The 23,174-nt window shown below is 31.1% G+C and overlaps 1 protein-coding gene across 1 annotated transcript; it reads left to right on the top strand.

Annotated features, from left to right (window-relative positions):
• Positions 1-18,458: 18,458 nt before the first annotated feature.
• Positions 18,459-21,842, top strand: LOC141811971 (putative UDP-arabinose 4-epimerase 3). The gene is made up of 6 exons (XM_074700051.1): positions 18,459-18,576; positions 19,207-19,352; positions 19,693-19,817; positions 20,125-20,238; positions 20,345-20,452; positions 21,544-21,842. The coding sequence occupies exons 2-6, from the start codon at positions 19,274-19,276 to the stop codon at positions 21,604-21,606; spliced, it is 489 nt and encodes a 162-aa protein (XP_074556152.1). The 5' UTR covers positions 18,459-18,576; positions 19,207-19,273; the 3' UTR covers positions 21,607-21,842.
• Positions 21,843-23,174: the final 1,332 nt, after the last annotated feature.

Consider the following 23,174-nt stretch of genomic DNA (forward strand, 5'->3'; position numbering starts at 1 on the left):
CATAGATGACATTACGGAATTGACAAAATGTTCAGGTTTAGGTTTAGTGTGTTTGGTTCTCATTTTGTTTTTTCTATTGGAAGTTTTTAGTGTTATCACATTCAACCTGCAGGAAATGTTGAGTTTTTTTTATTATTATTTGCCAAAATAAATGTTCAAATTACTGCTGCACTTTTAAGCAAAGTATTTTTCTTTTAAATATGTGTGTAAGTTATATATTTATACTAGTGAAGAGATCTAAACTCTTAAACCATAATTGTGAGACCATCATCCTCTAAACAAGACACAATCATGTCTTGGCTAAAACATAATTATGTGTGCCAAAACAGAGTTAGAATCGGATCAAATGTGTAGCTCGATCTTGAAGTTCCAAGATCGAGCTAAGTCGCACATTATGGTTTAATTTGAGACCAACAATATCTTGATTGAAGGTTTTAAATCGAGTCACTAGGTTGCCTACTCGTATTTCAGCTAAACGCATTATTCTTGATCATATTATTCGATAGCAGCACAAGCCTTAAAATAAATTATATTGCACTCACATAATCTTTTTACGCTCTCATGTGTCTAAGTCGTCATTGATCAACGTATGGCTTTTTAATTTGTCCTAGAGTCCACTTCATCAAGCTTCTAGTTCATCGAATGTACCGAACTTCCTATGTTCGATCTACGTCATTTGGTCCATCTCTTTCCAAGCTACTTAGGAGTCCACTTCGTGTTAGGCCGATGCACAAAACTTCTTGACCTTATTTTATGCCAATGTTCCATGCCTTGGTTATCATCTTTAAGTGTTAGGCCCCCTACTTTTGACTTGTGATTAGTTTATTTATTTATTTATATTTCAGATAGAACTTGGTCGTCATATAATTAAGTGTTATAGAGAAGTTAAATTAGCACCATTAGCTATAAGGTACAATGATTTAGGATTTAGGTTTTAGATGGTGATCAAATTTTATAATGCGATAATAAGAGGTGGGACTTATTCCCTAGATAACAAGGATTCAAATTTCATCCCAAGTATATTATACATTTGAAGAATTTGAAAAACTTATAATATTAGATCGTCCATTATAACTCATCTGTAATTTTCAATTTACTTTGATGGTCAGTAGAAAATTTTCATGAGATTGAATCGATTATTTTTAAGATTAGTTGGATCTTAAGAGTTGAATATTTGAATTATAAAAAATAATTATTATTATATATATAGAATTTTATTACCTTATATATCCATCCGTGAGCACCTAGTTTAAAATTTCACGTCCTTTTAACTTAAACATTAAATCATAAATTCTAAAAAAAATTATATAAAATATATAATATATATATATATATAAAAATTATGTAAATATATATATATATATATAGGGTAAAGATATCTTGCACATCTTTTCGTGTGTAAATCTGTCCACGATTGAGTGCACAAAGCGTCTAAATCACTTTTAAACATCCTGATTCATCTCAAAGAGAACTCAGTCGCGGATGTTATACGCACCATGCTAAATCAATACAGCTCAACACCTTTCTTTTTCTTTTCTCTCCTGCTTTATAGGACCACAGTTTGATACAACAAGGTCACCTACTCCCCTACTCCAACAATAATAATAATAATAAAACTCTTAGTTTGGTGGTGATGAATGAAGATCATGATTTTGATGGATCAAATTTAGTTTTTACTTAGTCCTAATCAACTATGACAATTGTCCTAAATTGATGATCTTATTTGGTTCAATTTTTTCCATGTTATACATGGTTGGATATGACCATAACTAAGGTTAGTTGGCCCTCGCACCGACTTAAGCCCGCGGGTGTCATGCCTACATTGGCTCGGAGTAATAAAAAATTTATTAAAATTAGGTTTGAGGTAAAGCTAAATCTCATATTAAGTCAGCCAAATCTCATATTAAGGAAAGATGGTCTATCTCATTTTCTCCTCCATCTTATTCGCAATATTAAAAATTATTTCTAAAAGGATATATTTTATTGGAAATAATTTGTTTGGGAAAACGAAAGTTTAAAACGTAGACCAATAACAATAATAAAATAATTACTGGTTGTTGCACATCAATTTTCTTTTCCGTTTCCATAATTAATCGTGGCACGTGACAACGATGCTGGCAGCAGTTTGATGTTCAACGTTGATGGCGCCATCCATAAAATACTATCACGTGATGTGGATAGGCGAAGTCATTATTATTATTTTATCAAAACAATTGATGTCATTCCATCTATATATTATTTTTATTATTATCTTCCATTTAAATCTTTCTAAATCTATCAAGCATATATTATAATAATTATAAAATCATAATTATTTTATATATTATAGTAGTTATGATTTCGTAGTTGTTATAATATATATTTAACTTATTTAATTAAGATTTTATAGTTGTTAGGATAAAGATTCAATTTTATTTATATATTATTTATATTATAGTAATTACGAATTTATAATTACTATAATACGAATTCAATTATATTTATATAATAGATATTTAATCAATGCTTCCTCTTAATTTGGAAAATCAATTGGATTTAGGATCACAAATGCAAAGGTATATTTAGGGGAGAAAAAATCCATTAATTAATGTTAACATTTAAATTATAGAGTCCATAATAAAATTAGGTTGAGAATCACAGTACGAAATATACATTATAATTGACTAAAATGAATCTAAAATTATATATAAATTGTTAAGAATTTATTTAATTGATTAAAAAAGAACAATTTCAGTTTACTTAAGAAAATCTTTCTAATGAATACCAATGATTTAAATATGAATATTCTCATATTCCTTTATTAGAATTAGGATATCTTTTTATCTAAATAAATATTTGCAAATATTTTTACTAGAATAAGTATAATTTTATAAAAGATAATCAATTGCTAATCATTTGATAATGAAAACAAAGGTATCATTTAGACCATGACGAAGCAGATGGCTAAATTTCACAATCTTTAAAGCGAGAGAAGAATAAAAAATTATAAAAATTATCCCTTCTTCCACCTATGGAATCTGCCACCTCAATAATCTCATACAATCAGCTCCACAACTATCTATGAGAAGGTAAATCGAAAAATTACAGTTAACTACTACGGAGAAAAACATTATCTCGATTTCGTTGAGATCCAACTAAAAAAAATACCCATAAGACAAGGTGCAATGGTAAATTTAAGACAGGATAATCATGTAATGAGGATTCAATTCTCAACCTGGCTAAGCTCGTCGGGGTCGAGCTAGACCTGGCCGAGCTCATCGGTGTTGAGGTTTGTCTAGCTGAGCTCGCCGGGGTCAAACTTGACCTGGCTGAGCTCGTCGATGTCTGTTCAGACCTGACCAAGCTTGTCGACGTCGAGCTCAACTTAATTAGCCAAGCTCATTGGCATCTGTGCAGGCCTAGTCGAATTCGACGGCGTTGGGCCAGGCCTGGCCAAGCTTGCCGTGGTCGGACTTGGCCTAACCGAGCTCGTCCGACCTTTTTTCTTCGTGTCATTTGTGCTTGTTGGATAGGATTGTTAGGTTTAGGATTTTTAAGACGTAGTGTACTTGTGTTAATTTGTTTTAATATGCAACTCCTTTTCCTGCAATTGTCCGAGAGATGTCGTTCCACATACTTCGAGCTTGTTCTTTTATTTATATTGTAAGTGATATTTTTTTCTGCCATTTATATTATATATCACTTTGTTATTTGTATTGACATTAGATGTTTTTTTTTGTCATTTGTATTGACACTAGATGATTGTAATGATGTTATAGAATTTTTTATTAAATTTGAATTATATGATTAATGTATGATTCACGATACCACAGCAGAACTTATGTTTAGAATAACTCATCGACCACGAGCTCGGCCACCCCATACAACCAGATCAATCCTTTCATCATTAAATTTTATAGAATAGTAGAACCCTTCCATTATTGTAATGCAACCAATATTATAATAAGTATTATTTGTTGGACTTACAAATTTATTGAAACTTACAAATTTATAAGACTTACAAATTTAAAAAGGTTAATATTAACTATTATTAGTAGATTTACAAATTTAACACAAATAGGGTAACATTAACCTTATCGAAAATAAAAATACATCATGTAGGTTCTAGTGATTTAATTAAACTTTAAATAGCTTGGCCGCATAGTAGCTTGGTCGACCGCGATCTCATACTTTTTTCGTTGTTTGGCCACAATATTAAGATTTAAACTAAAATTGAATGTTTAGTTTAAGTTTAAATGTTATTGATAGTAATAAGTCGAAGTGCTTAAGAATTTGTTTAAACTATCTGCAGGTTTAGTTTAATATATTATTTCTATTCAATGGAAATTTATTGTTGCACAAGGTTACAATATATATGAATAAAGCTTGGATGTACAATAGATTAGAAAATGAATTTATCCGAGCAGAATATTATGCTGGAGTTGAAGAGTTTATGAACTTTGCTAAAAGTTATCCAAAATGTATGAATGGTGTAGAGTTATGTTATCCATGTAATCATTGCAAATATAAAAATAAAATTTTCTGTGATGAGGATACCGTGAAAGTACATATATATAGAAATAATTTTGTTTCAAATTACTATAATTAGTACTATCACGAGGAGCCTTATATATTTGATCCAATTGGAACTTCGATTCCTTCTTCATCTGATACAACTGCTTTAGAAGAATCAACATCTAATGAGAATGTGATGCAATCAATGGTTTATGATGCGATAAATGCAATTGATCTATCAAATGTAAATGAAATACCAACACATGCAGTTCAATAACTATATGACATATTAAAGGCTAGTGAAAGAGAAGTGTGAGAAGGTATTCCATCTAGTCATTCCCAACTATCAACTATTGCAAGATTATTGAACATCAAGGTAGATCATCATTTCTCAGAATGATGTTACGATGATATTTATCAATTAATGTCAAAGTTGCTCTCTGTTGATTATCAAATAACTAATAGTTTCTACAGTACAAAGAAATTGGTGAGAGATTTATGTTTGCTCGTAGAGAAGATTGATTATTGTATAAACAATTGCATGATATATTAGAATGAAGAAAGAGAGTTGATTGAATGCAGAATCTTTACTCACCCTCTTTATAAGCATCATAGTCGCATACTAGGGAGAAAAAGAAAAATATTACACGAAAGGTTATGTATTACTTTCCATTAACTGCTAGATTTCAACACTTGTATGCATCTGTCATGACAGTTAGCCACATGAGGTGGCATCGTGAGCATGTGTATGAAGAAGATATAATGTGTCATCTTTGAAACTCTTCTGCATAGAAATAACTTGATATAATATTTTTCACCTTTGCGATGAAACCACATAATGTGAGATTAAGACTATTTACAGATGGATTTCAACCATTTGGTCAGTTAGGACAATGATATTCATCTTAGACAGTTATATTAACACCCTATAATTTACCACTATAGATGTGCATGAAAGATGAATTTATATTTGACTGTGCTTATTCCAGATCCAATGAATCCGAAAGAGAAGATAGATATTTTCTTGCAACCTCTGATTGCCAAGTTGAATGAATTATGGAATGTAGGATCAGAGACTTATGATGTTGCAAGTAAAATCAATTTTACCATGCATGCTGTCTTATTATGGACAATTAGTGATTTTCCAGCATACTCAATGTTGTCATGATGGAGCACAACTGGTAAGTTAGCATATCCACATTGCATGATAGAGTTTAATGCATTTTCATTATCATGCAGTGGGAAGGTATCTTGGTTTGATAATCATCATAAATTTTTACCAGTTGAACACCCTTTCAGGAGAAATAAGAGAAATTTCCTAAAGAATGTTATAGTCAGAAAACTACTGCCAACAACGAAGTCAGGTGCAAAAATCATTGACCAAATAGACAGTTATGGATTCCTACCAGTATATGATCCTAATTCTGATGAGATAAATAAATACATTGTTAGGATGTACAAATGTGGTTGGAAGAAAAGAATATATTTTCTAGGAGTTGTCATATTGAAAGTATTTATTGATTCGACATAATTTAGATGTGATGCATGTTGAGAAATTTTTTTTCGATAATATCTTCAATACAGTGATGAATGTTCTTGGAAGAACTAAAGACATTGTAAAATCACAGAGGAATTAAAAGGATTGATTAACAGACTTGAATTACATCAGAATGAAGCAACAAATCAATTTTCAAAGGCTTGTTATACATTAGACAGAGAAGGTAAGCAAGCTTTATGTAGTTGGTTGAAACAAATAAAATTCCCTGATGGGTATGCTTCCAATATGGCCCGATGCGTGGATATGAATAAGTTAAAAATGTTTGGAATGAAGAGTCATGACTGTCATGTGTTCATGCAAAGACTTATTCCAATAGCTTTTCATGACCTGCTACCTAATAATGTTTGACAAACACTTACAGAACTGAATTTATTTTTCAGAGATTTATCTGTCAGGTGTATTATGATGGTCGATATGCTCAAGCTAGAAACTGATATTGTTGTCATACTATGTAAGCTTGAGCGCATATTTCCACTAAATTTTTTTGATTCAATGGAACATCTACCCGTTCACCTACCTTGCGAGACACAACTAGCTGGTCTTGTTCAGTATAGATAGATGTATCCATTTGAATAATTTTTGAGGAAATTAAAGAATAATATTCGTAACAAAGCAAGAGTCGAGGGGTCAATATGTAATGTTTATTTGGTTGAAGAAGCAACTTCTTTCTGCTTATATTATTTTGCTGATAATGTCAAAATCAGACATCATAAGAATCCTAGAAATTCTGATGATACTAAGCCAATTGACCCAACGATGCTTTCTATTTTCAAGTTTTCTGGTAAGCCAATTGGTGCTTCTATTTCAAGATAGTTAAATCAACAAGAATATCATACTGCAAGAACATACATACTCCTGAATTGTGAGGAGGTCAAACCATATATAAGGTAAGTTGATTGATATAATCAATTACTAATCCCTTTTTATTTATGTTGAATATTCCAATTATCTTAAATTTACCTTTCATCCATTACAACCTTTACGAACAACAACTTTAGTATCAAAATTCATCAATCAGTGCAAGTAAAGTTGAGGAAAAGTTAGAGACGAAATTTGTATTGTGGTTTTAAATATATATATAAGTTAAAGAATAAATAATTTTTCATACATCAATATCAAATTTTGACCTAATTTATATCATACTTACTATTGTAGGTCAAAATTTTGACCTAATTTTGACCCAATTGTCTTAAATCAAACAATAATATTCGTAGCAAAGCATGAGTCGATGGATCAATATGTAATGCTTATTTGGTTGAAGAAGTAACTTCTTTCTTCTTATATTATTTTGTTAATAATGTCAAAATCAGATATCACAAGAATCCTAGAAATTCTGATGACACTTAACCAATTAACCCAATGATCTTTCTATTTTCAAGTTTTCTGATAAGCTAATTGATGCTTCTATTTCAAGAGGGTTAAATCAACAAGAATATCATACTGTAAAAACATACATACTTCTGAATTATGAGAAGGTCAAACCGTACATAAGGTAAGTTGATTGATATAATCAACTACTAATCCCTTTTTATTTATGTTTAGTATTTCAATTGTCTTAAATTTACCTTTCATCCATTACAACCTTTATGAACACCAACTTTAGTATCAAAATCCATTAATCAGTGCAAGTGAAGTTGAGGAAAAGTTAGAAACGGAATTTATGTTGTGGTTTCAAATCTATGTAAGTTAAAGAATAAATAATTTTTCATACATCAGTATCAAATTTTGACTTAATTTATATCATACTTACTATTGTAGGTGAACGATCATAGAATATCAAATGTGAAAGATGGAATGATAATCAATCTTGCATCTGGACCCCTCTGTAAGATACAAGTGTATTCTGGTTACTATGTTAATGGCTTTAAATTCCACGTATTACAATGGATTCACAAAGACTAACCTTTAATTCTGGTGTTTACATAAAAGGATCTATCAACAACAATAATTCAGAGTTTGATTATTACGGGAGACTTGAAGAAATCATTGAGGTTGAATATCCTGCCTTACCCATAAAAAGATGTGTGTTATTCAAATATTCTTAGTATTATCCGACTCCTAGAATAGGAACCAGAATACACTCAAACTATAATTTAGTTGAGGTTAATGCAAACAAAAGGTTCAACAAGTTTGAACCTTTTATTTTTGCTGTCCAAGCTGGTCATGTTTTCTATCTTAAATATCTGACGAAAGCAAGAAGAGTTAGTAAATGGTTAGCAGTTTATCGTACGAAGTCTCGCTTGACCATAGAAATACCAAACTCCATCACGACCCAACACCATGATGCATTTTAAAATGAAGAAGTGGAGATACATTTAGTAGATTTTCAGATTCAATCAGCATATGTCTTACTTCTAGATGTTAATGTACCTTATCAAGAGATAGATAGTGCAAAGATGTCCAGTAGTGAGGAGCTTATTGAACTAACTAAGTCTACCAAGGAGAATTCTGAAAATGTTAATGTTGATGATTTAGATCATAATGATAATTGAATATTAGCATTATTGTGAATTAATTCAGAATAAGTTAAAAATATTTGTTTTGATATGTATGTGTTATAATGTTATTATTTCGAATATGTATGTGTTATAATGTTATTGTGCATATATAGATATGTTACAACAAGTAGCAGCACCCGATGGTCAAACTATCTTGCGAGTTGTTCGGGGTTGGTAAGTATTGGTGTTATTAATAATTTTCAATTCATATATTTTTTATAACATATGTCTAATATTTATATATTTTATAATGTAGTTTTACTCCAGATGGCCATCGAGTTGTAGCATACATATCTATTAAATTTAAAGAGAGAATGTGTCTTTCTGGTACTACATGAAGGCAAGTAGACGAGGGCATACGAGATTCTTACTACCAGGAATTTTTAATAAGTTATTTTTATTATCTGAAATTATATTTGTTTATACTAATTTATAATTTTTTTATAGAAAAAATATACTTGGGAGCTAGAGCACGAGGAGGCATTTAAAAAAATATGGAATAATGTTTATGTCAAACTTTACAAGGATCTACTATATAAATGCAGAAGAAAAGGTGTAAGACCATCTTTTATCCTAGTTGATATTTGGGATGCATGGCAAGTCATTTAGGATGCAGAAAGATGGCAGTCAAATTCAGTCATAGCTCGAGCCAACAGAAACACCGAGCTAGTTGGCCCTAGCACCGGATCCACAAAGCAAACAGTCGGATCTCATTCCATCATTGAGCATGCCATGGACTTGATGAGTTTACAATTAATATATTTATATTAAAATTATTTAATTATCAATGATTTTATTTTGATTTAATTGTATTATTTAATATTCAGGAGCATGAGCTACAACAATCTTCTGCTTGTTGGGAGATTTTTACTAAGACACGCAAGTCTAAGAATGACATATCAGTCGATACTCGATCGTAGGCATTAGACGTAAAATTTTAAATTTATTTAACTATTAAAAATGATGAGCTTTTCTAATTTTATATCTTATATGGATTTATTTTTAAATTGGCTGAAATAACTACCATAGTCACACAAGCGTCTCAACCTAATAGAGAGGGAGGTGAGATGCAGACTCTCTCCACCGATTAGGTAAATGAGATATATTATATTGTGGTCAGTAGAAGAAAGAAGAGCTCCACCTTCTATGGTCTTGGATCCTAGGCGAGACTCGTTTATGACCGTGTGATGGCCCCTAGGGCCAGGGATTATCTTAGTGAATCGTCTACTAGGGTAGAAGCCCTAGAGCAAGAAAACACCGCATTGAAGAATCGACTCTCCATATTAGAATAAGAATTTCAAGAGTCTCGCTAAGCCCAATTGAGATACGAGGAAATTGGATGGGAAATACGGGAATTCATGGCTCGCATGAGTCAAACGCCGCAGTCGCCACATGGCTTTGACTCGTAGGAGACTCAGGACCCTCATGACCTCAGGACCCTGATCAATAGTTGCAAGAGAGTTATATTAACATTTTTAATTTTTCTTTTTTATTTAATTATCACTCGTGAACATGCAAATTAAATTTATTAATTTTCATAATAGATATATATTTTTGTTTTATTAATAACTTATCTTGTTATATGTTTTACAGGATTCGATACTGCTACTTGGATATTTTAGATATTTCATAGGTTGTGATTGTATTAGACATTTTTGTATTTAGATATTTAGACATTTGATATGTTATAATTGTATTAGACATTTGATATGTTATTGTTATTGGATTGATTTAACTTGTATCATGATTGGATTTGTTTAAGATATTGAATTTGTTAAGTTGTTGGATTGATTAACTTATTGTATCTTGGTAGTTAATACATTGTTAGGTTTGTGATTATATTACTGTTTATTTAATTGTAATTGTATTGTTGTGAAATATATGTAATTGTATTGTTGTTAATTATATCATAATTGATAGTGAAGTAAATGTATTGTCAAAATCATCATTTGTGATGATTTATGATTATAGTTGTTAATGTAAATAGGGAATATATGAAAACAGACAGATTCTATGAAAATGTTCAGTAATTAGCGATGGAATATTTAATATTGCATCGCTAATTAGTAACGAAAATTTAATTTTCGTGTCTAACTTTAGAAACGAAATTAAACATCCATCGTTAGATTAGTGATGGAACAGTGCATTCCATTTACGGTCTTAGCGATAAAATTAAATTTTCGTCACTAATTAGCGACAGAATTAAAGTTCTGTTGCTGTTATATGTAGCAGCAGCTGATTGTTAGTTTCTATAAAAATTATCATTATTTTATATTAATTTTGTTTATTAGAGAGTGATAACTTGAATAAAATAATATTTCAACAAGCAAAATAAATTAAAGAGACTCCATGACACTTATTATTTTTCAAATGAATAAGTCATGATCGACTATGTAGAATCTAACACGTAGTTGCTACAACATGTAACAATTGGTTGTTAATTTTCACAACAGTATCATTATCTTATATTCATTTTACATATTAGGGAGTGATAATCTAGTTTAAATAATATTTCAATGAGCAAATAACCTAAGAAGATTCCATGACACACACTACATTTCAAATAAATATTTTCGTATCACGATCGACTATGTAAAAGTCAACAATCATGTTGCTATACGTTGTAATAACTAGTTGCTAGTTTCTACAATAGTATTATTACCTTATGTTAATTTCACTTATAGGAGATTATTAATCTAGTTAAAATAGTATTTCATTGAATAAATAAATTAAGAGAACTTTATGACATCTATTACATTTCAAATGAATAATGTATAATCGTTATATATCTATTTAGCTACTACAACCTAAATTTTAAAATTTGATAAGAGATATTTTGGGTACTTCACTTTAAGTAGGACGTCTATTTCATTTTTTTTATTTTTTTAAAAGATGCTCTCATATGATATTTGATGGAAGTCATTTTAATTTCTGTGCTATAATATTCATGTATATATATATTCACACAAAAACAATTAAATCAGCAGTGAACGGCGTCGGATTCATGGCGTCCTAGAATAACATGTAAACATAAAAACATATGGATAATTTATATATATATATATATATATATATATATATAATAACATAATGTAAGGATATGCTATGATCGATCAAATACCAAATAGGTAATTTTCTTATGGGCCTAGCTAGAAAAAGATAAATTTACTTATAGAATAATATTTTGAAGAAAGCAAACAAATGCTCCAATATAGAGTAAAAGATATAAGTGGTATGAAAGATGATAGTCTTTTTGATGGATGAACGAGTAAGTGCGTTTTATATAGGAAAATATTGAAGTTAGTCAATAGAGATCTTTTAGAAAAAAAAATATTATTTTGCAGCAACCTCTGCCGCTTAGAAGACAGGCGGTAGGAGAAAGTGATATTTAAAAAAAAAAAGAAAAAAAGGTTACCGATCGACTTAATAATTTTAAAAGGTGTATTAGTATTTTAAAAAAAATTATGGGCGTGATTTAATAAATTACTTTATATTTATCAAAGTTGTTATTAATTTAGACGGTAAACAAGCCAAGTTAAATTAAGTTTTATTGTGTTCAAATTTATTTGATAAGATAATTAATCATGTTAAAGTTAAATCAAGTCGAACCGAGTTTAAAATTAATTAATTCATTGAAATTATTATTCAAGATTGATTTGATTATTTTTTTATGAGTTTGAATTTGATTCGAGCTTGATTTAAGCTTGTTTTGTTTAGATGTTGTCAAGACTATTTGAAATTTTTACATATTAAGCTTGTTTATTTAAAATTTGATAAGAATTTTATTAATGAATATGATTTAAAAATATTATTCCTGAACGTTGTTCACTAACATTAATGAAGCTTATTTGTTTAGTTTAATGATTTGTTCAAACTTATTTATTTAATTGATATTATATATATTGAACGAACATAAATAAGTTCTTACTAAATCGAACATTAAATTTGTTCATGAATGTTTGATTTATTTACAGTCCTATTGTGATTAGTGTCGTGCAAGTTTTTAAAGTTATGGTTAGTGAAAAAATTTTATAGGATAAGATCGCTTACGTTTCAGATTAATCAGATAATAAGAATTAAATACTTGAATAAAAAAACAAAAATGTTAAAGTTGTGATTCCCTCCTTTTGCAATAGAGCTGGAAAGAAGTCGCGTAGCTATCACAAAAAAAAAAAAAAAAAAAAATGAAAGAAAAGCATTTGTCTTTAGGAAGCATTATGGAAGGCACGGTGGTTGAAACTTAGAATAGTTGGATACAGACTAATTCTTTTGTTTTTTTAATAGAAAATATAAATATTAATTACTAAAATAAAAGATATATACATTTATAACATTATAGTATTTTATTCTAATATATTTTGATCTTCACCACATACTCCATATATCTTTTACATCCCTCTCAATTGGTTTTTTTATTATCAATTATTAACTATTTATCATTCATACAAAAGTTGAATTTATAAATAAATCGTAATATTATTTTATATACCTGTATTTAGATTTCAGAATTTAAAATTTAGTTAAAACTATTAGTGTATCAATTTTGCTTGCTTTGCTTGTGTAAAATAGCTAAAACAGATAGTTGCATGATAGTATTTGTTGATATTATCAATATGAAAAAAGTTGTTTTTTAATACGTGTATTTTACTATGTCAAAAATTATATCAATACATGAAATGAACAAATTACTAATAAAGAAATGACTAATAATCTCTTATTTTGATTGATAAATATGAATTATTGATAAAAAAAATTATCTGACATTAATTAGCTAGCTAGTAATCCATGTTCAATACATATCATTTATGATAAAAAATTAATATTTTTTAAAAACTGTTGGCAAAAACTAACGGATATATAATTTATTAAAAATTACAATCTAAATCCAAATGTATTTTGTTCAATAATAAGAGTTTTATTTGTTCATACTAATTTTAAAACTTTTTTTGCAAAAAAAATATACCTAGGAGCTAGGGTTAAAGAAATATGGAATAATGTCTGTGCCAAATTGTACAAAGATCTGCTATACAAATGCATACAAAAGGGCATAAAATTATTTGTTATCCCAGTTGATGTTTGGGATGCATGATAATCCATCTGGGCTACGGAAAGATGCAGTTAAATTCAACGACAACTCAAGCCAACAAAAACACTGAGCTGGTTGGCCCTAGCATCGGATCCACAAAGCATACAACTGGATCTTGTTCCATCGTCGAGCATGTCGTGAACTTGGTAGGTTTATAATTAATATATTTATATTAAAATTATTTAATTAGCAATAATTTTATTTTGATTTAATTATATTATTTAATATTTAGGAGCATATATAAGTTATAGCGACTTTCTATTTGTTGGATGGTTTTTACCAAGATATACAAGTCTAAGGATAACACATTTGTCAATCCTCGATCACAGACATTACACGTAAGAATTTAAAATTTAAACTTATTTAACTATTAACAATGATTAATTTTTTAAATTTTATATCTTACATAAATTTATTTTTAAATAAGATGAAATGGTTGCCAGAGTTGCATAGGTAATAGCCTGATAGAGAGGAATGTGAGATGCAGATTCTCTCCACCGACCAGGTAAATGAGATCTATTATGATGTGGTCGGTGGAAGCTACACCATCTAGTCCTATATGAGAGCTCTTAGGGCCAAGGGTCGTCTCAACGGATCATCTACAAGGGTAGAAGCCCTAGAGCAAGAAAATCAAGAATTGAAGAATCGATTCTCCACATTAAAGGTGACATTTCAAGAGTCTTGCCAAGTCCAATTGAGATACGAAGAAATTGCATGGAAAATGTGGGAATTCATGACTAGCATGAGTCAAACGTCGCAGCCGCCGCATGGCTTTGACTTGCAGGAGACTCAGGACCCTCACGACCATCAAGACCCTGATCAACAGCTTCATGAGAGGTATGTTTACATTTTTTAACTTTTTTTATTTAATTATCACTCGTGGACATGCAAATTAAATTTATTAATTTTCATAATAGATATATATCCTTGTTTTATTAATAACCTATCTTGTTATATTTTTTTGCAGAATTCGATACTGATAGTTGGATATTTTAGATATGTTATAGATTGTGATTGTATTAGACATTTAATATGTTATGATTGTATTCCGATATTTGATATTGCACTTATTATATTAAGATATTTGATATTGCACTTATTATATTAAGATATTTGATATTTGTATTTATATTTAGATATTATATTGAGATGTTTGATATTCACTTATTGTATTGAGATATTGAATTGGTTAAGTTGTTGGATTTGTTAACTTATTATATCGTAGTAGTTAATACATTGTTAGATTTGTGATTGTATTGTTGTTTATTTAAATGTAATTGTATTATTTTGAATTGTATCATAATTGTATTATTGTTAATGGTATCATAATTAGTTGTGAAGAATATGTATTGTTAAAACCATCGTTTGTAATGGTTTATGATTATAGTTGTTAATGTAAATAGGGTATATAAGAAAACAGAAAGATTCTGTAAAAATATTGGGATATTAGCGATAAAATTTTTAAAATTCCGTCGCTAATTAATGATAAAATATTAATATCTGTCATTAATTTTAGAGACAAAATTAATCGTCCGTCGTTAGATTAGGGATGAAACAGTATATTTCATTTATGATTTAGTGATGAAATTAAATTTCCGTCGCTAAGTAGCGACGAAAAATTAAAATTTTCATCATTAAAGTTAGCGACGGAATTTAATTCCATCACTAATAATAACAACGGCTATTTAATAATCGATGGCTAAAATTAACGATGAAAATTTAATTCTGTCACTAACTTTAGCTAGCGATCAAAAATTTAGAAACGTGAAATTTTCATCACTAATCGGTCATTAACCTCGTTTAACGATCCAATAGTAATGAAAAATTTATCTCTAATGTCGATTATTTATGTAGTGATGCTAGAATATTAGCATTAACATGCATGGTATATTAATTGTGTCAAGTATGTAATTAAGCAACATTCAATATTTCTTCAACCACGATGATTCATAAAATTTACACACGTATATAAAATAATATTTGTGATTTATCCATGATGCTGCTAAAATGTATATATGTCATCAAAATATAAAAAAGTCAAAGATAATTATTGATGTCTGATGATGAAGCACCAGTGTTATCGACGGTACGCTAGATCAAGAACGTCCAGATCTAATTTAATTGACAGCAATATGGTAGAAGCAAGATCCTATATCGTGATCGACTGGTTCAATTCAGTGTCTAACCCCATAATTAACTCGGCTTGAGATCCTCACACTTTAAGCTTGAGCTCTCCCTTCTAGCTCAGTGATCGATCTCCGACTCGACCTTCTAGTTAACCGCTCGAGCTCTCTACTCTAGCCCAGTGGCCGAGTGGCGGCTTGGCTCCTTGGTCAACCGTCCGAGCTCTCCACTCTAGTCTAATGGTCGAGTGGCACGGCTTGACTGCCTGGTCAACCGCCCAAGTTCTCCCTTCTAGCTCAGTTGCAAATCTCCGACTCGACCTCCTGGTCAACCGTGTGAGCTCTCCACTCTAGTCTAGTGCCCGAGTGACGGCTTGGTTCCCTGATCAACCGACTCTATGACCTACTTAGCGCCCTACTCGGTGCTTCACTAACTTTTCTCCCGAATAAATTTGTAGTCTCTTAGGTAGAGGTTGACCCCCTCTATCAGTTCAGCCTATTCGAGTTCACGCTTCTATCCAAACCGTCGTTAGAAGGACAAGTGCAATGATATAATATTTGATGGTAGCTCACCTACCTCATTAGTACAGTATGATTAATATAGCATGGTCTTGAACCATATTGAGTATGGCCGATGAGACCCTTAATTACCGCGGCAACGGAATATTCTCTTTACTGACGATGGGATATATCCCCAATGACTCCATATAATGGTCCTGCTCCTTGCAGGCCAGGCAGAGGTACACACACAACTAGCATTCTCCTTTTTTAAAATTTCTGGTTCTTCTTCTTTTCCATCTTCGGTTCGCGATCTGACTCGAGCGTCGGAGCGATAAAGCCAGAGCACCCCTGGCTTCCGTTCTCACCCTCATTCTCTTTGCAGTCTGATAGGAGCTTCATCGTTTATGGTGATTTCACCATCATCAACCGATGACTTATCCGTAGATGTTCTCAAGCAAGAAATTTGAATAGTTTTAAGATTCGATATACATGTATTTATATTTTCTTAAATATCATCTTCACGTTAAAATATATTCCTTACCTTCTATATATACACGATGGATCATCATCCATGAATAAGAAGTCGAATCTCCATCAACCTATTGGTGTCACGACAGAGTCATTTCACATGAACAATAGGGTCAAAGTTTCGAGATCAAGTTAATTCTGTGATGTTATCTATGTACGTATCAGCAATTAATGTTTATATTTTTTTTAAGAAAATAAAAATATTATTTTTAAATTTTAACTTAAAATAAATATTTTTTAATTATGTGAGATAGGATTGTGTAATCAATCACATCGTGCTATTGTTTACTGACTTAACTTTATTCCTGTTATTATTATTATTATTGAGCTTTCTTGTTTAAGAGAGAAAAACAAAAGCAATTAATATATTTTAATGTAGCAATTAATATGTTTTAATGTATAAATCCTTTGAAGGAGAACTCTAAATCTAAATAATATGAAAAAAAATTAAAGTAAACTAGAGAAATTGATATTCATATATTGCATAAGAGACTTTTAAATTATTCTTATATTTCTCTTTCAACCCAAATAAATTTTTTTTTGATAAACTTCACAAAAGAATTTATATCCTAGATTCAAAATTCTTCATTAATATAAAATTTAAGACATTTTTTAAAAGCATAATTAATATATAATTAGCATATATTATTTATTTATTTTTTATAATTTAGGTATTCTATTCTTTGAATCGATGAAAAATGACTGATTTATTTCCACAAAAATTTTCAATCGAACATCAAAATAAAATTAAAAATATAAAAATAATCTGACACTTGCAATCAGATTTTCTAAAAATAAATAAATATCCTTATAAAAAATTGATCTCAAATGCTCTAAGTTATGTTATTCATATTTTGCCACTTGAGCTGTGCCCTGAGGTAACTTCTTTTGTGTTAATTGTCCATGAGAATTGATTGATAGATGAAATAAACCAAATAATTAATATTGGAATTATTGATTTTGTCTTTGAATTTCTCATGAGATGGGATTTTAACATTAAATTTTTATCAAACTTTAATTCGTCATTAATAATGCCTTAATTTTTGTTACTAATTTTGCATGCACAATGTTGATAAGTATTTAAACGTACAGTCATTGTCCCCGGGGCAATGATGCAACGGTAAGACATCCGGATTGTGACTCAGGGACCCACGTTCAACTATAAACTTAACTAGTATGAGTTCCCCTAGCTACGGCGTATTTTCAAGAATTGTTTGCGCTTCCCGATTTACCTTGATGGTCGGTGGGAAACTTCCGTAGGACCGGGTCGGCCATTCCAGGGATTGAGTCCATGAGATTGACTGGAATTTATCTTTTTTTGTACGTACAGTCAAAAATAATATATAAGATTTTTCTATGTAATTAAGAATATTATTAGTAAAGTGGAGTGAGAATGTTATAACTTATATGCAAATATAGAAACAAAGTTTAATTAAATTATAATTATGTTACATAAACAGCATGCGAAACGCCCGGCGGAAAAACAAAAAAGCAAAAATCTAGGGGCCCAATTTAGAAAATTTTCAGAGGACTTTGATAGAAAAAATGAAAAAATGTAGACTTTTTTGACAACTGGCCAACTACTGCCATAATTTAAACATATTCTCATTTTTATTTTCTTTCTCTATTTTCTTTCCTCTCCTCCTTCCTGGCTCTCTCCAACAGAACGAGCGACGAGTCAACTCGGACTCGGTCCAAACTCTCTATAAAAATAGCTGCCTCTCTTTTCGTCGCCGCTGCCTCCTCTGCCCTGCTCTTCCGCTGCCAGGTACTGCTATACTCGCCAAGGTTCGATTTTGATCGCCTTTGTTGTTCCTTGACCGGTTTCTTATCGTGATGGCTCTTGCTTTTTTTGCTTCCATGGTTTCCATTTGGGGCTTTGCACTGCGTTTCTTGCTCTCGCTAGTGTTTCATGTGCTTTTTGTTCGTTGCCGTTGATGATCTATTTTTTTCTGTGGTTCTTTGAGTACCATGTTTAAAGGCGGCAATTTGATTTGGTGTTGGCTTCGTTCGCCGCCTTTCGATGGCGGATGGATTCATTTGATTTTTTAAGCTCGTCTTGTGGATCTGAGGTAAATTTCTTCTTCTTCGTTTTGTTTCTCTCGTTGTTCTTCCAAATGCACTATGTAATTAAAGGAGATGGTTTCGGTTCCTTCAATCAATTATTAGGTTGGATTTCTTAGTTCGCCCTATTTGCCATTTTTTAAGAATTTTATGGAGACAAGATGTAATTCTTATTAGTTCAGGTTGGAAATCTATCTCGGAATGATTTATCGACTTGCTTGGCGACTCTCTCTTTGTTTTCTTTACTCAACCTTATGTGGTTTAGGATATGAATATGAAGAATTTTTCTGTCGGTCTTCTTACCAAGATGAATTTGGGTCTGTTTATTGAACTTTATGTTTGCCTCTGCTACAGCTGCCTTGATCTGGTCGGCAGTCGGAGGTTGTGTTTGTTGAGGAGCAGGAAACCCTTGAATTTTACTATGAAGGAAACTTCTCCCATGCTGCCTAGCAACAGGAACAGAAATCAGCCTAGAGCTGTCAGACCTTGGCCCCTTTCAGGTTCATAATATTGCTAATTGGAGATCTAATGTTTTCTTCATTGGTTTCATGGTCATGCCTCCTTTTCTTTCTTCTTTTTTTTTTCTGAACAAATGAACTCTATAGCGTGTCATATTGTTATGGCTTTATATTGTGTTATGGAGTAAAGTTCATTGAAGATTATGACTTTATCGTAATGTTGAATTTTATATATCAAGCTAATCGTTATCTGCAGTTCTGTAAATGATTATGTCTGCACTTATCTTTCTCTTACATTGTAAAAGTATATAGTATATATATGTGTGTGTTATATGAGTTGTGTGTATAATGCTTTATCTTTATCTTTATTTACATTTTGCAGGAATGGATTACCCAGATACAAGACGCAAGCCTCATATTATTGGGAAACTGCTTATGGCGGTTATACTGACAGCCTTCTGCATACTGATTCTTAAGCAATCACCGGGTTTCATGGGCACTAGTGTGGTAGGCTTTGATCACATTCCAACTAGAAGTTCGAAAAAGATCAACCATGTCAATTATGTTTTATGTTGTATAAAACAATCAAATTTTCTTCCATCTGGCCTGTACATAAGGAATTATAAATATGGTACATCTGTAGATTTGAGAAACCTTGTCTCATTATACTTGTGGACAGTGCAACAACTCACTACAATTAACCTTATATGCCTTCCTTTAGATTCTTATTTGTTGATTTTATTAGTTTGCAAATTACTTTCTTCTTGTATTTTGTGTCCTTCATCGTGAATCGGAATATTTATTATCATTGCAGTTTTCACAGCATGAACCTGGAGTGACTCATGTCTTAGTAACTGGCGGCGCTGGCTATATTGGTTCACATGCTGCACGTCGACTCTTAAAGGACTCATACCGTGTTACAATAGTGGTAATATGGATTTCCTAAGAAAAAACAGGGTTGAATGGCATTATCCTTTATTTCCACTAATAAAATCATCTTCACTATAATTAATCTTTCTGGTTGATTTCTATAGGATAACCTTTCTAGAGGAAACCTTGGAGCTATTAAGGTTCTCCAGCAACTGTTTCCAGAGCCCGGAAAACTTCAATTTATTTATGCAGATTTAGGAGATGCAACAGCTGTATCCTGATCTTGTGAATTTCTTTTGTTTAAAATATACTTTTTGGTGATTTTTTTTTTGACACAATGGAGTCTGCAATTGAGAATCACAATCAACAGGAAAATAGAACAAGATAATACCTAGGGAAAAACATCTTATCCCCTATTACCATTTTGTAGATGAGGAATATCAAGCAATAAGAAATGATATTCTTTTGACTAATAAGAAATGAACATAATTGAAAAGTGCAAAGAAATAAAGCCTATATAATGTTATGCATAATGATTATTGACCGAAATAAGATAATGGATGGTTGATTAAGTTCATGCCTCATTATTCCCTTCCACTTTGGAAGAACTCCTTCGAGTTTGTCACCTTTGTTAATTGCTAGAGTTTGGCTTGATGTCACTTATCACCAACTTAGTATTTGAGATCAATTTCATCCATCTTTTGCTTTATGTCTCCTCGCATGGGTATCCAATTATGTTATTTCCTTTTCTCCTCCTCAATTAGCACCTATAGAAAGTAGCATATCAAGTTCAAAGCTACGACAAAGGGAAAATACACAGTCTTTGATCCAACCAATATTGTTGGATGATTCTACATTGATACTCCAAGTGCTCTTACAATTTCCTTGGATATTATATTGGAACAACTCTTATCAATTACTGAATTATAAAATTCGGCCTCATATTATACTCCGTGTTTTCAAGAGGTTGTTATGATTCCTTTTACTTTGGCGATGTTAAAATCCTTTGAAAATTTATGAGTATTGTTCTTCAGCCCTCTAATGGACAAAGATGCTCTTCTTCACCTTGGTAGGTATCATCTGATCCTTCATAACAATCATCCATATCTATTTATCTTCCATACGGACACACTTGTGAATTGTGACCTATCTTTTCACTTCAGTAACACTTTAGAATTATTGGATATTCGACTTGACACATGGATTTTGTCTTGTGCTTTGATATGCATATGCTGAAGTACTCTTAGAGGGTACTATCATCTCCAAGGGTTGTCTCTTGTTGATGGTTGCAGCAGATTGATATGCTTTATTTTTATCTATTCCAAATAAAAAGTTTCTCCAGATGACTCTAAATAATTTTCAGAAATTCAAGCTTTTCATTTGTTCTGCTGTTGCTGGTGCAGTTTGGGTCCAATCCATGCTATAGTTAACAACCAATGTGATCCTGAGTATATGTCGTTAAATTATTCAAATATTGAGAAAGTCAGAAACCATTTACTTTTCTGACTCCATAGATAGTTTTGTGCATAGACCTTAAAGAACTCTGCCACTTTAGTTTGAAATTACCAATTTCACTTGGTTTCACTTAGGTATGTTCAAATTGTCCAAAGTCTTTTCCATTTCTGTCGTACAAGTTTTTTTTTCTCTTTAGGTATGCAATTGAAGAAATTTTTAATGTTCAAATTGTTGCGATAAATAGGAAATTTCTACTTGCTAGTGAAATTTGTGTTTTTGAAGGGTATATTGTTCGGCATTGAGTTTTTAACCTCAATATATTCGTCTTCTCAATCTCAGTCCACCTTATAAGTTGGATGCTGATATGGCAGTGATGAGATCCTGTGAGCTTGAAATCATTGTTCATGAGAACCTTCTCTGCCACTGACCTTGTATTGCTGCATATATTCATGAGTAGATCACTAGCATCTGCTCCAACACGTTCTGTGATTGTCATCTTGATGTTGGCTGCCTTGGATTTGCCTTGAAAAGCATGTTCATGTGATTTCTTGGTTTTGTTGGTTTAGCTTGTCCGTTCGTTGGTCTTGAGCTGCAAAGCACTCAAAAATGATTTGTGTGGCATCCTGATGACCATCTTCAGGATGTTACACGCCATCAAATCAAGATAGCTCACACTTTGGATGCCTACTAATGACGCGAAGCTAAAGTAAAAGACAATCACAATTACCAATATAATGCAATAAGAATGGTATTATTCTTCAATTTTTTTTCCAAAATAGAATGATATAATCGTAAGAAATATCAGTGTTTCCCCTGTTGCATTCTTTTAAGGTAGAAAAGTTCTTGCAGGTAGAAACAATGAAATAAATAAATGGTGGTATGCTTAAAAGATACAGCATAACTGAAACATGGAAAGAATATAGCCTATGATGATAAGTACAATTAGCTTGAAATGGAGGAATCATTCCAAATACCGATAGGAACCACATGCAAAACAGAGTGTAACTTGTCCATTTTGAATTCATTATATATATAAACTTTTTTATGCTGTGAATCTATTAATTAACTTCTATTAACTTACAAATGTATAAATTAGTGTCTTCCAAAGCAGCACAGAACTTTTAATGAGTGACTAGTTAATCAACTTTTTTCAGTAGTCCATATGTTAATTTTTGCATGATAAAATTATTATCTCATTACCAGTCAAGTGAGATATACAGGTCTTCAAACTGTGTTGCATGTTCACCAACTTTATGCTTGCAACTTGTGTTTTTATTTCCTTCTCTTATTTTTAGCCATACAGATCTTTAAATTTCCTCGTTGTATATTTTTCCTTGCACATCAAAATGCTTTTCTTGATGTTTTGACATGACGAAGTTTATACCTTTTGGTGGAGCAGACAGGGAAATATTATGAGCGGTTATCAAAAAAATTCAATGTTCGATGACGACCTTCATCCAGTTTGGAATTTCTTCACTACGAAGAAGAAAAAGAATATTTCAATGGAATTTACAAAGGCAATTCAAAAAACCCCGACTT

The sequence above is a fragment of the Curcuma longa genome, chromosome 17, assembly GCF_044706935.1.
Source record: "Curcuma longa cultivar G26 ecotype Majalengka, Jawa Barat chromosome 17, ITB_CL_G26_1.1, whole genome shotgun sequence".
NCBI classification, from domain to species: domain Eukaryota; kingdom Viridiplantae; phylum Streptophyta; class Magnoliopsida; order Zingiberales; family Zingiberaceae; genus Curcuma; species Curcuma longa.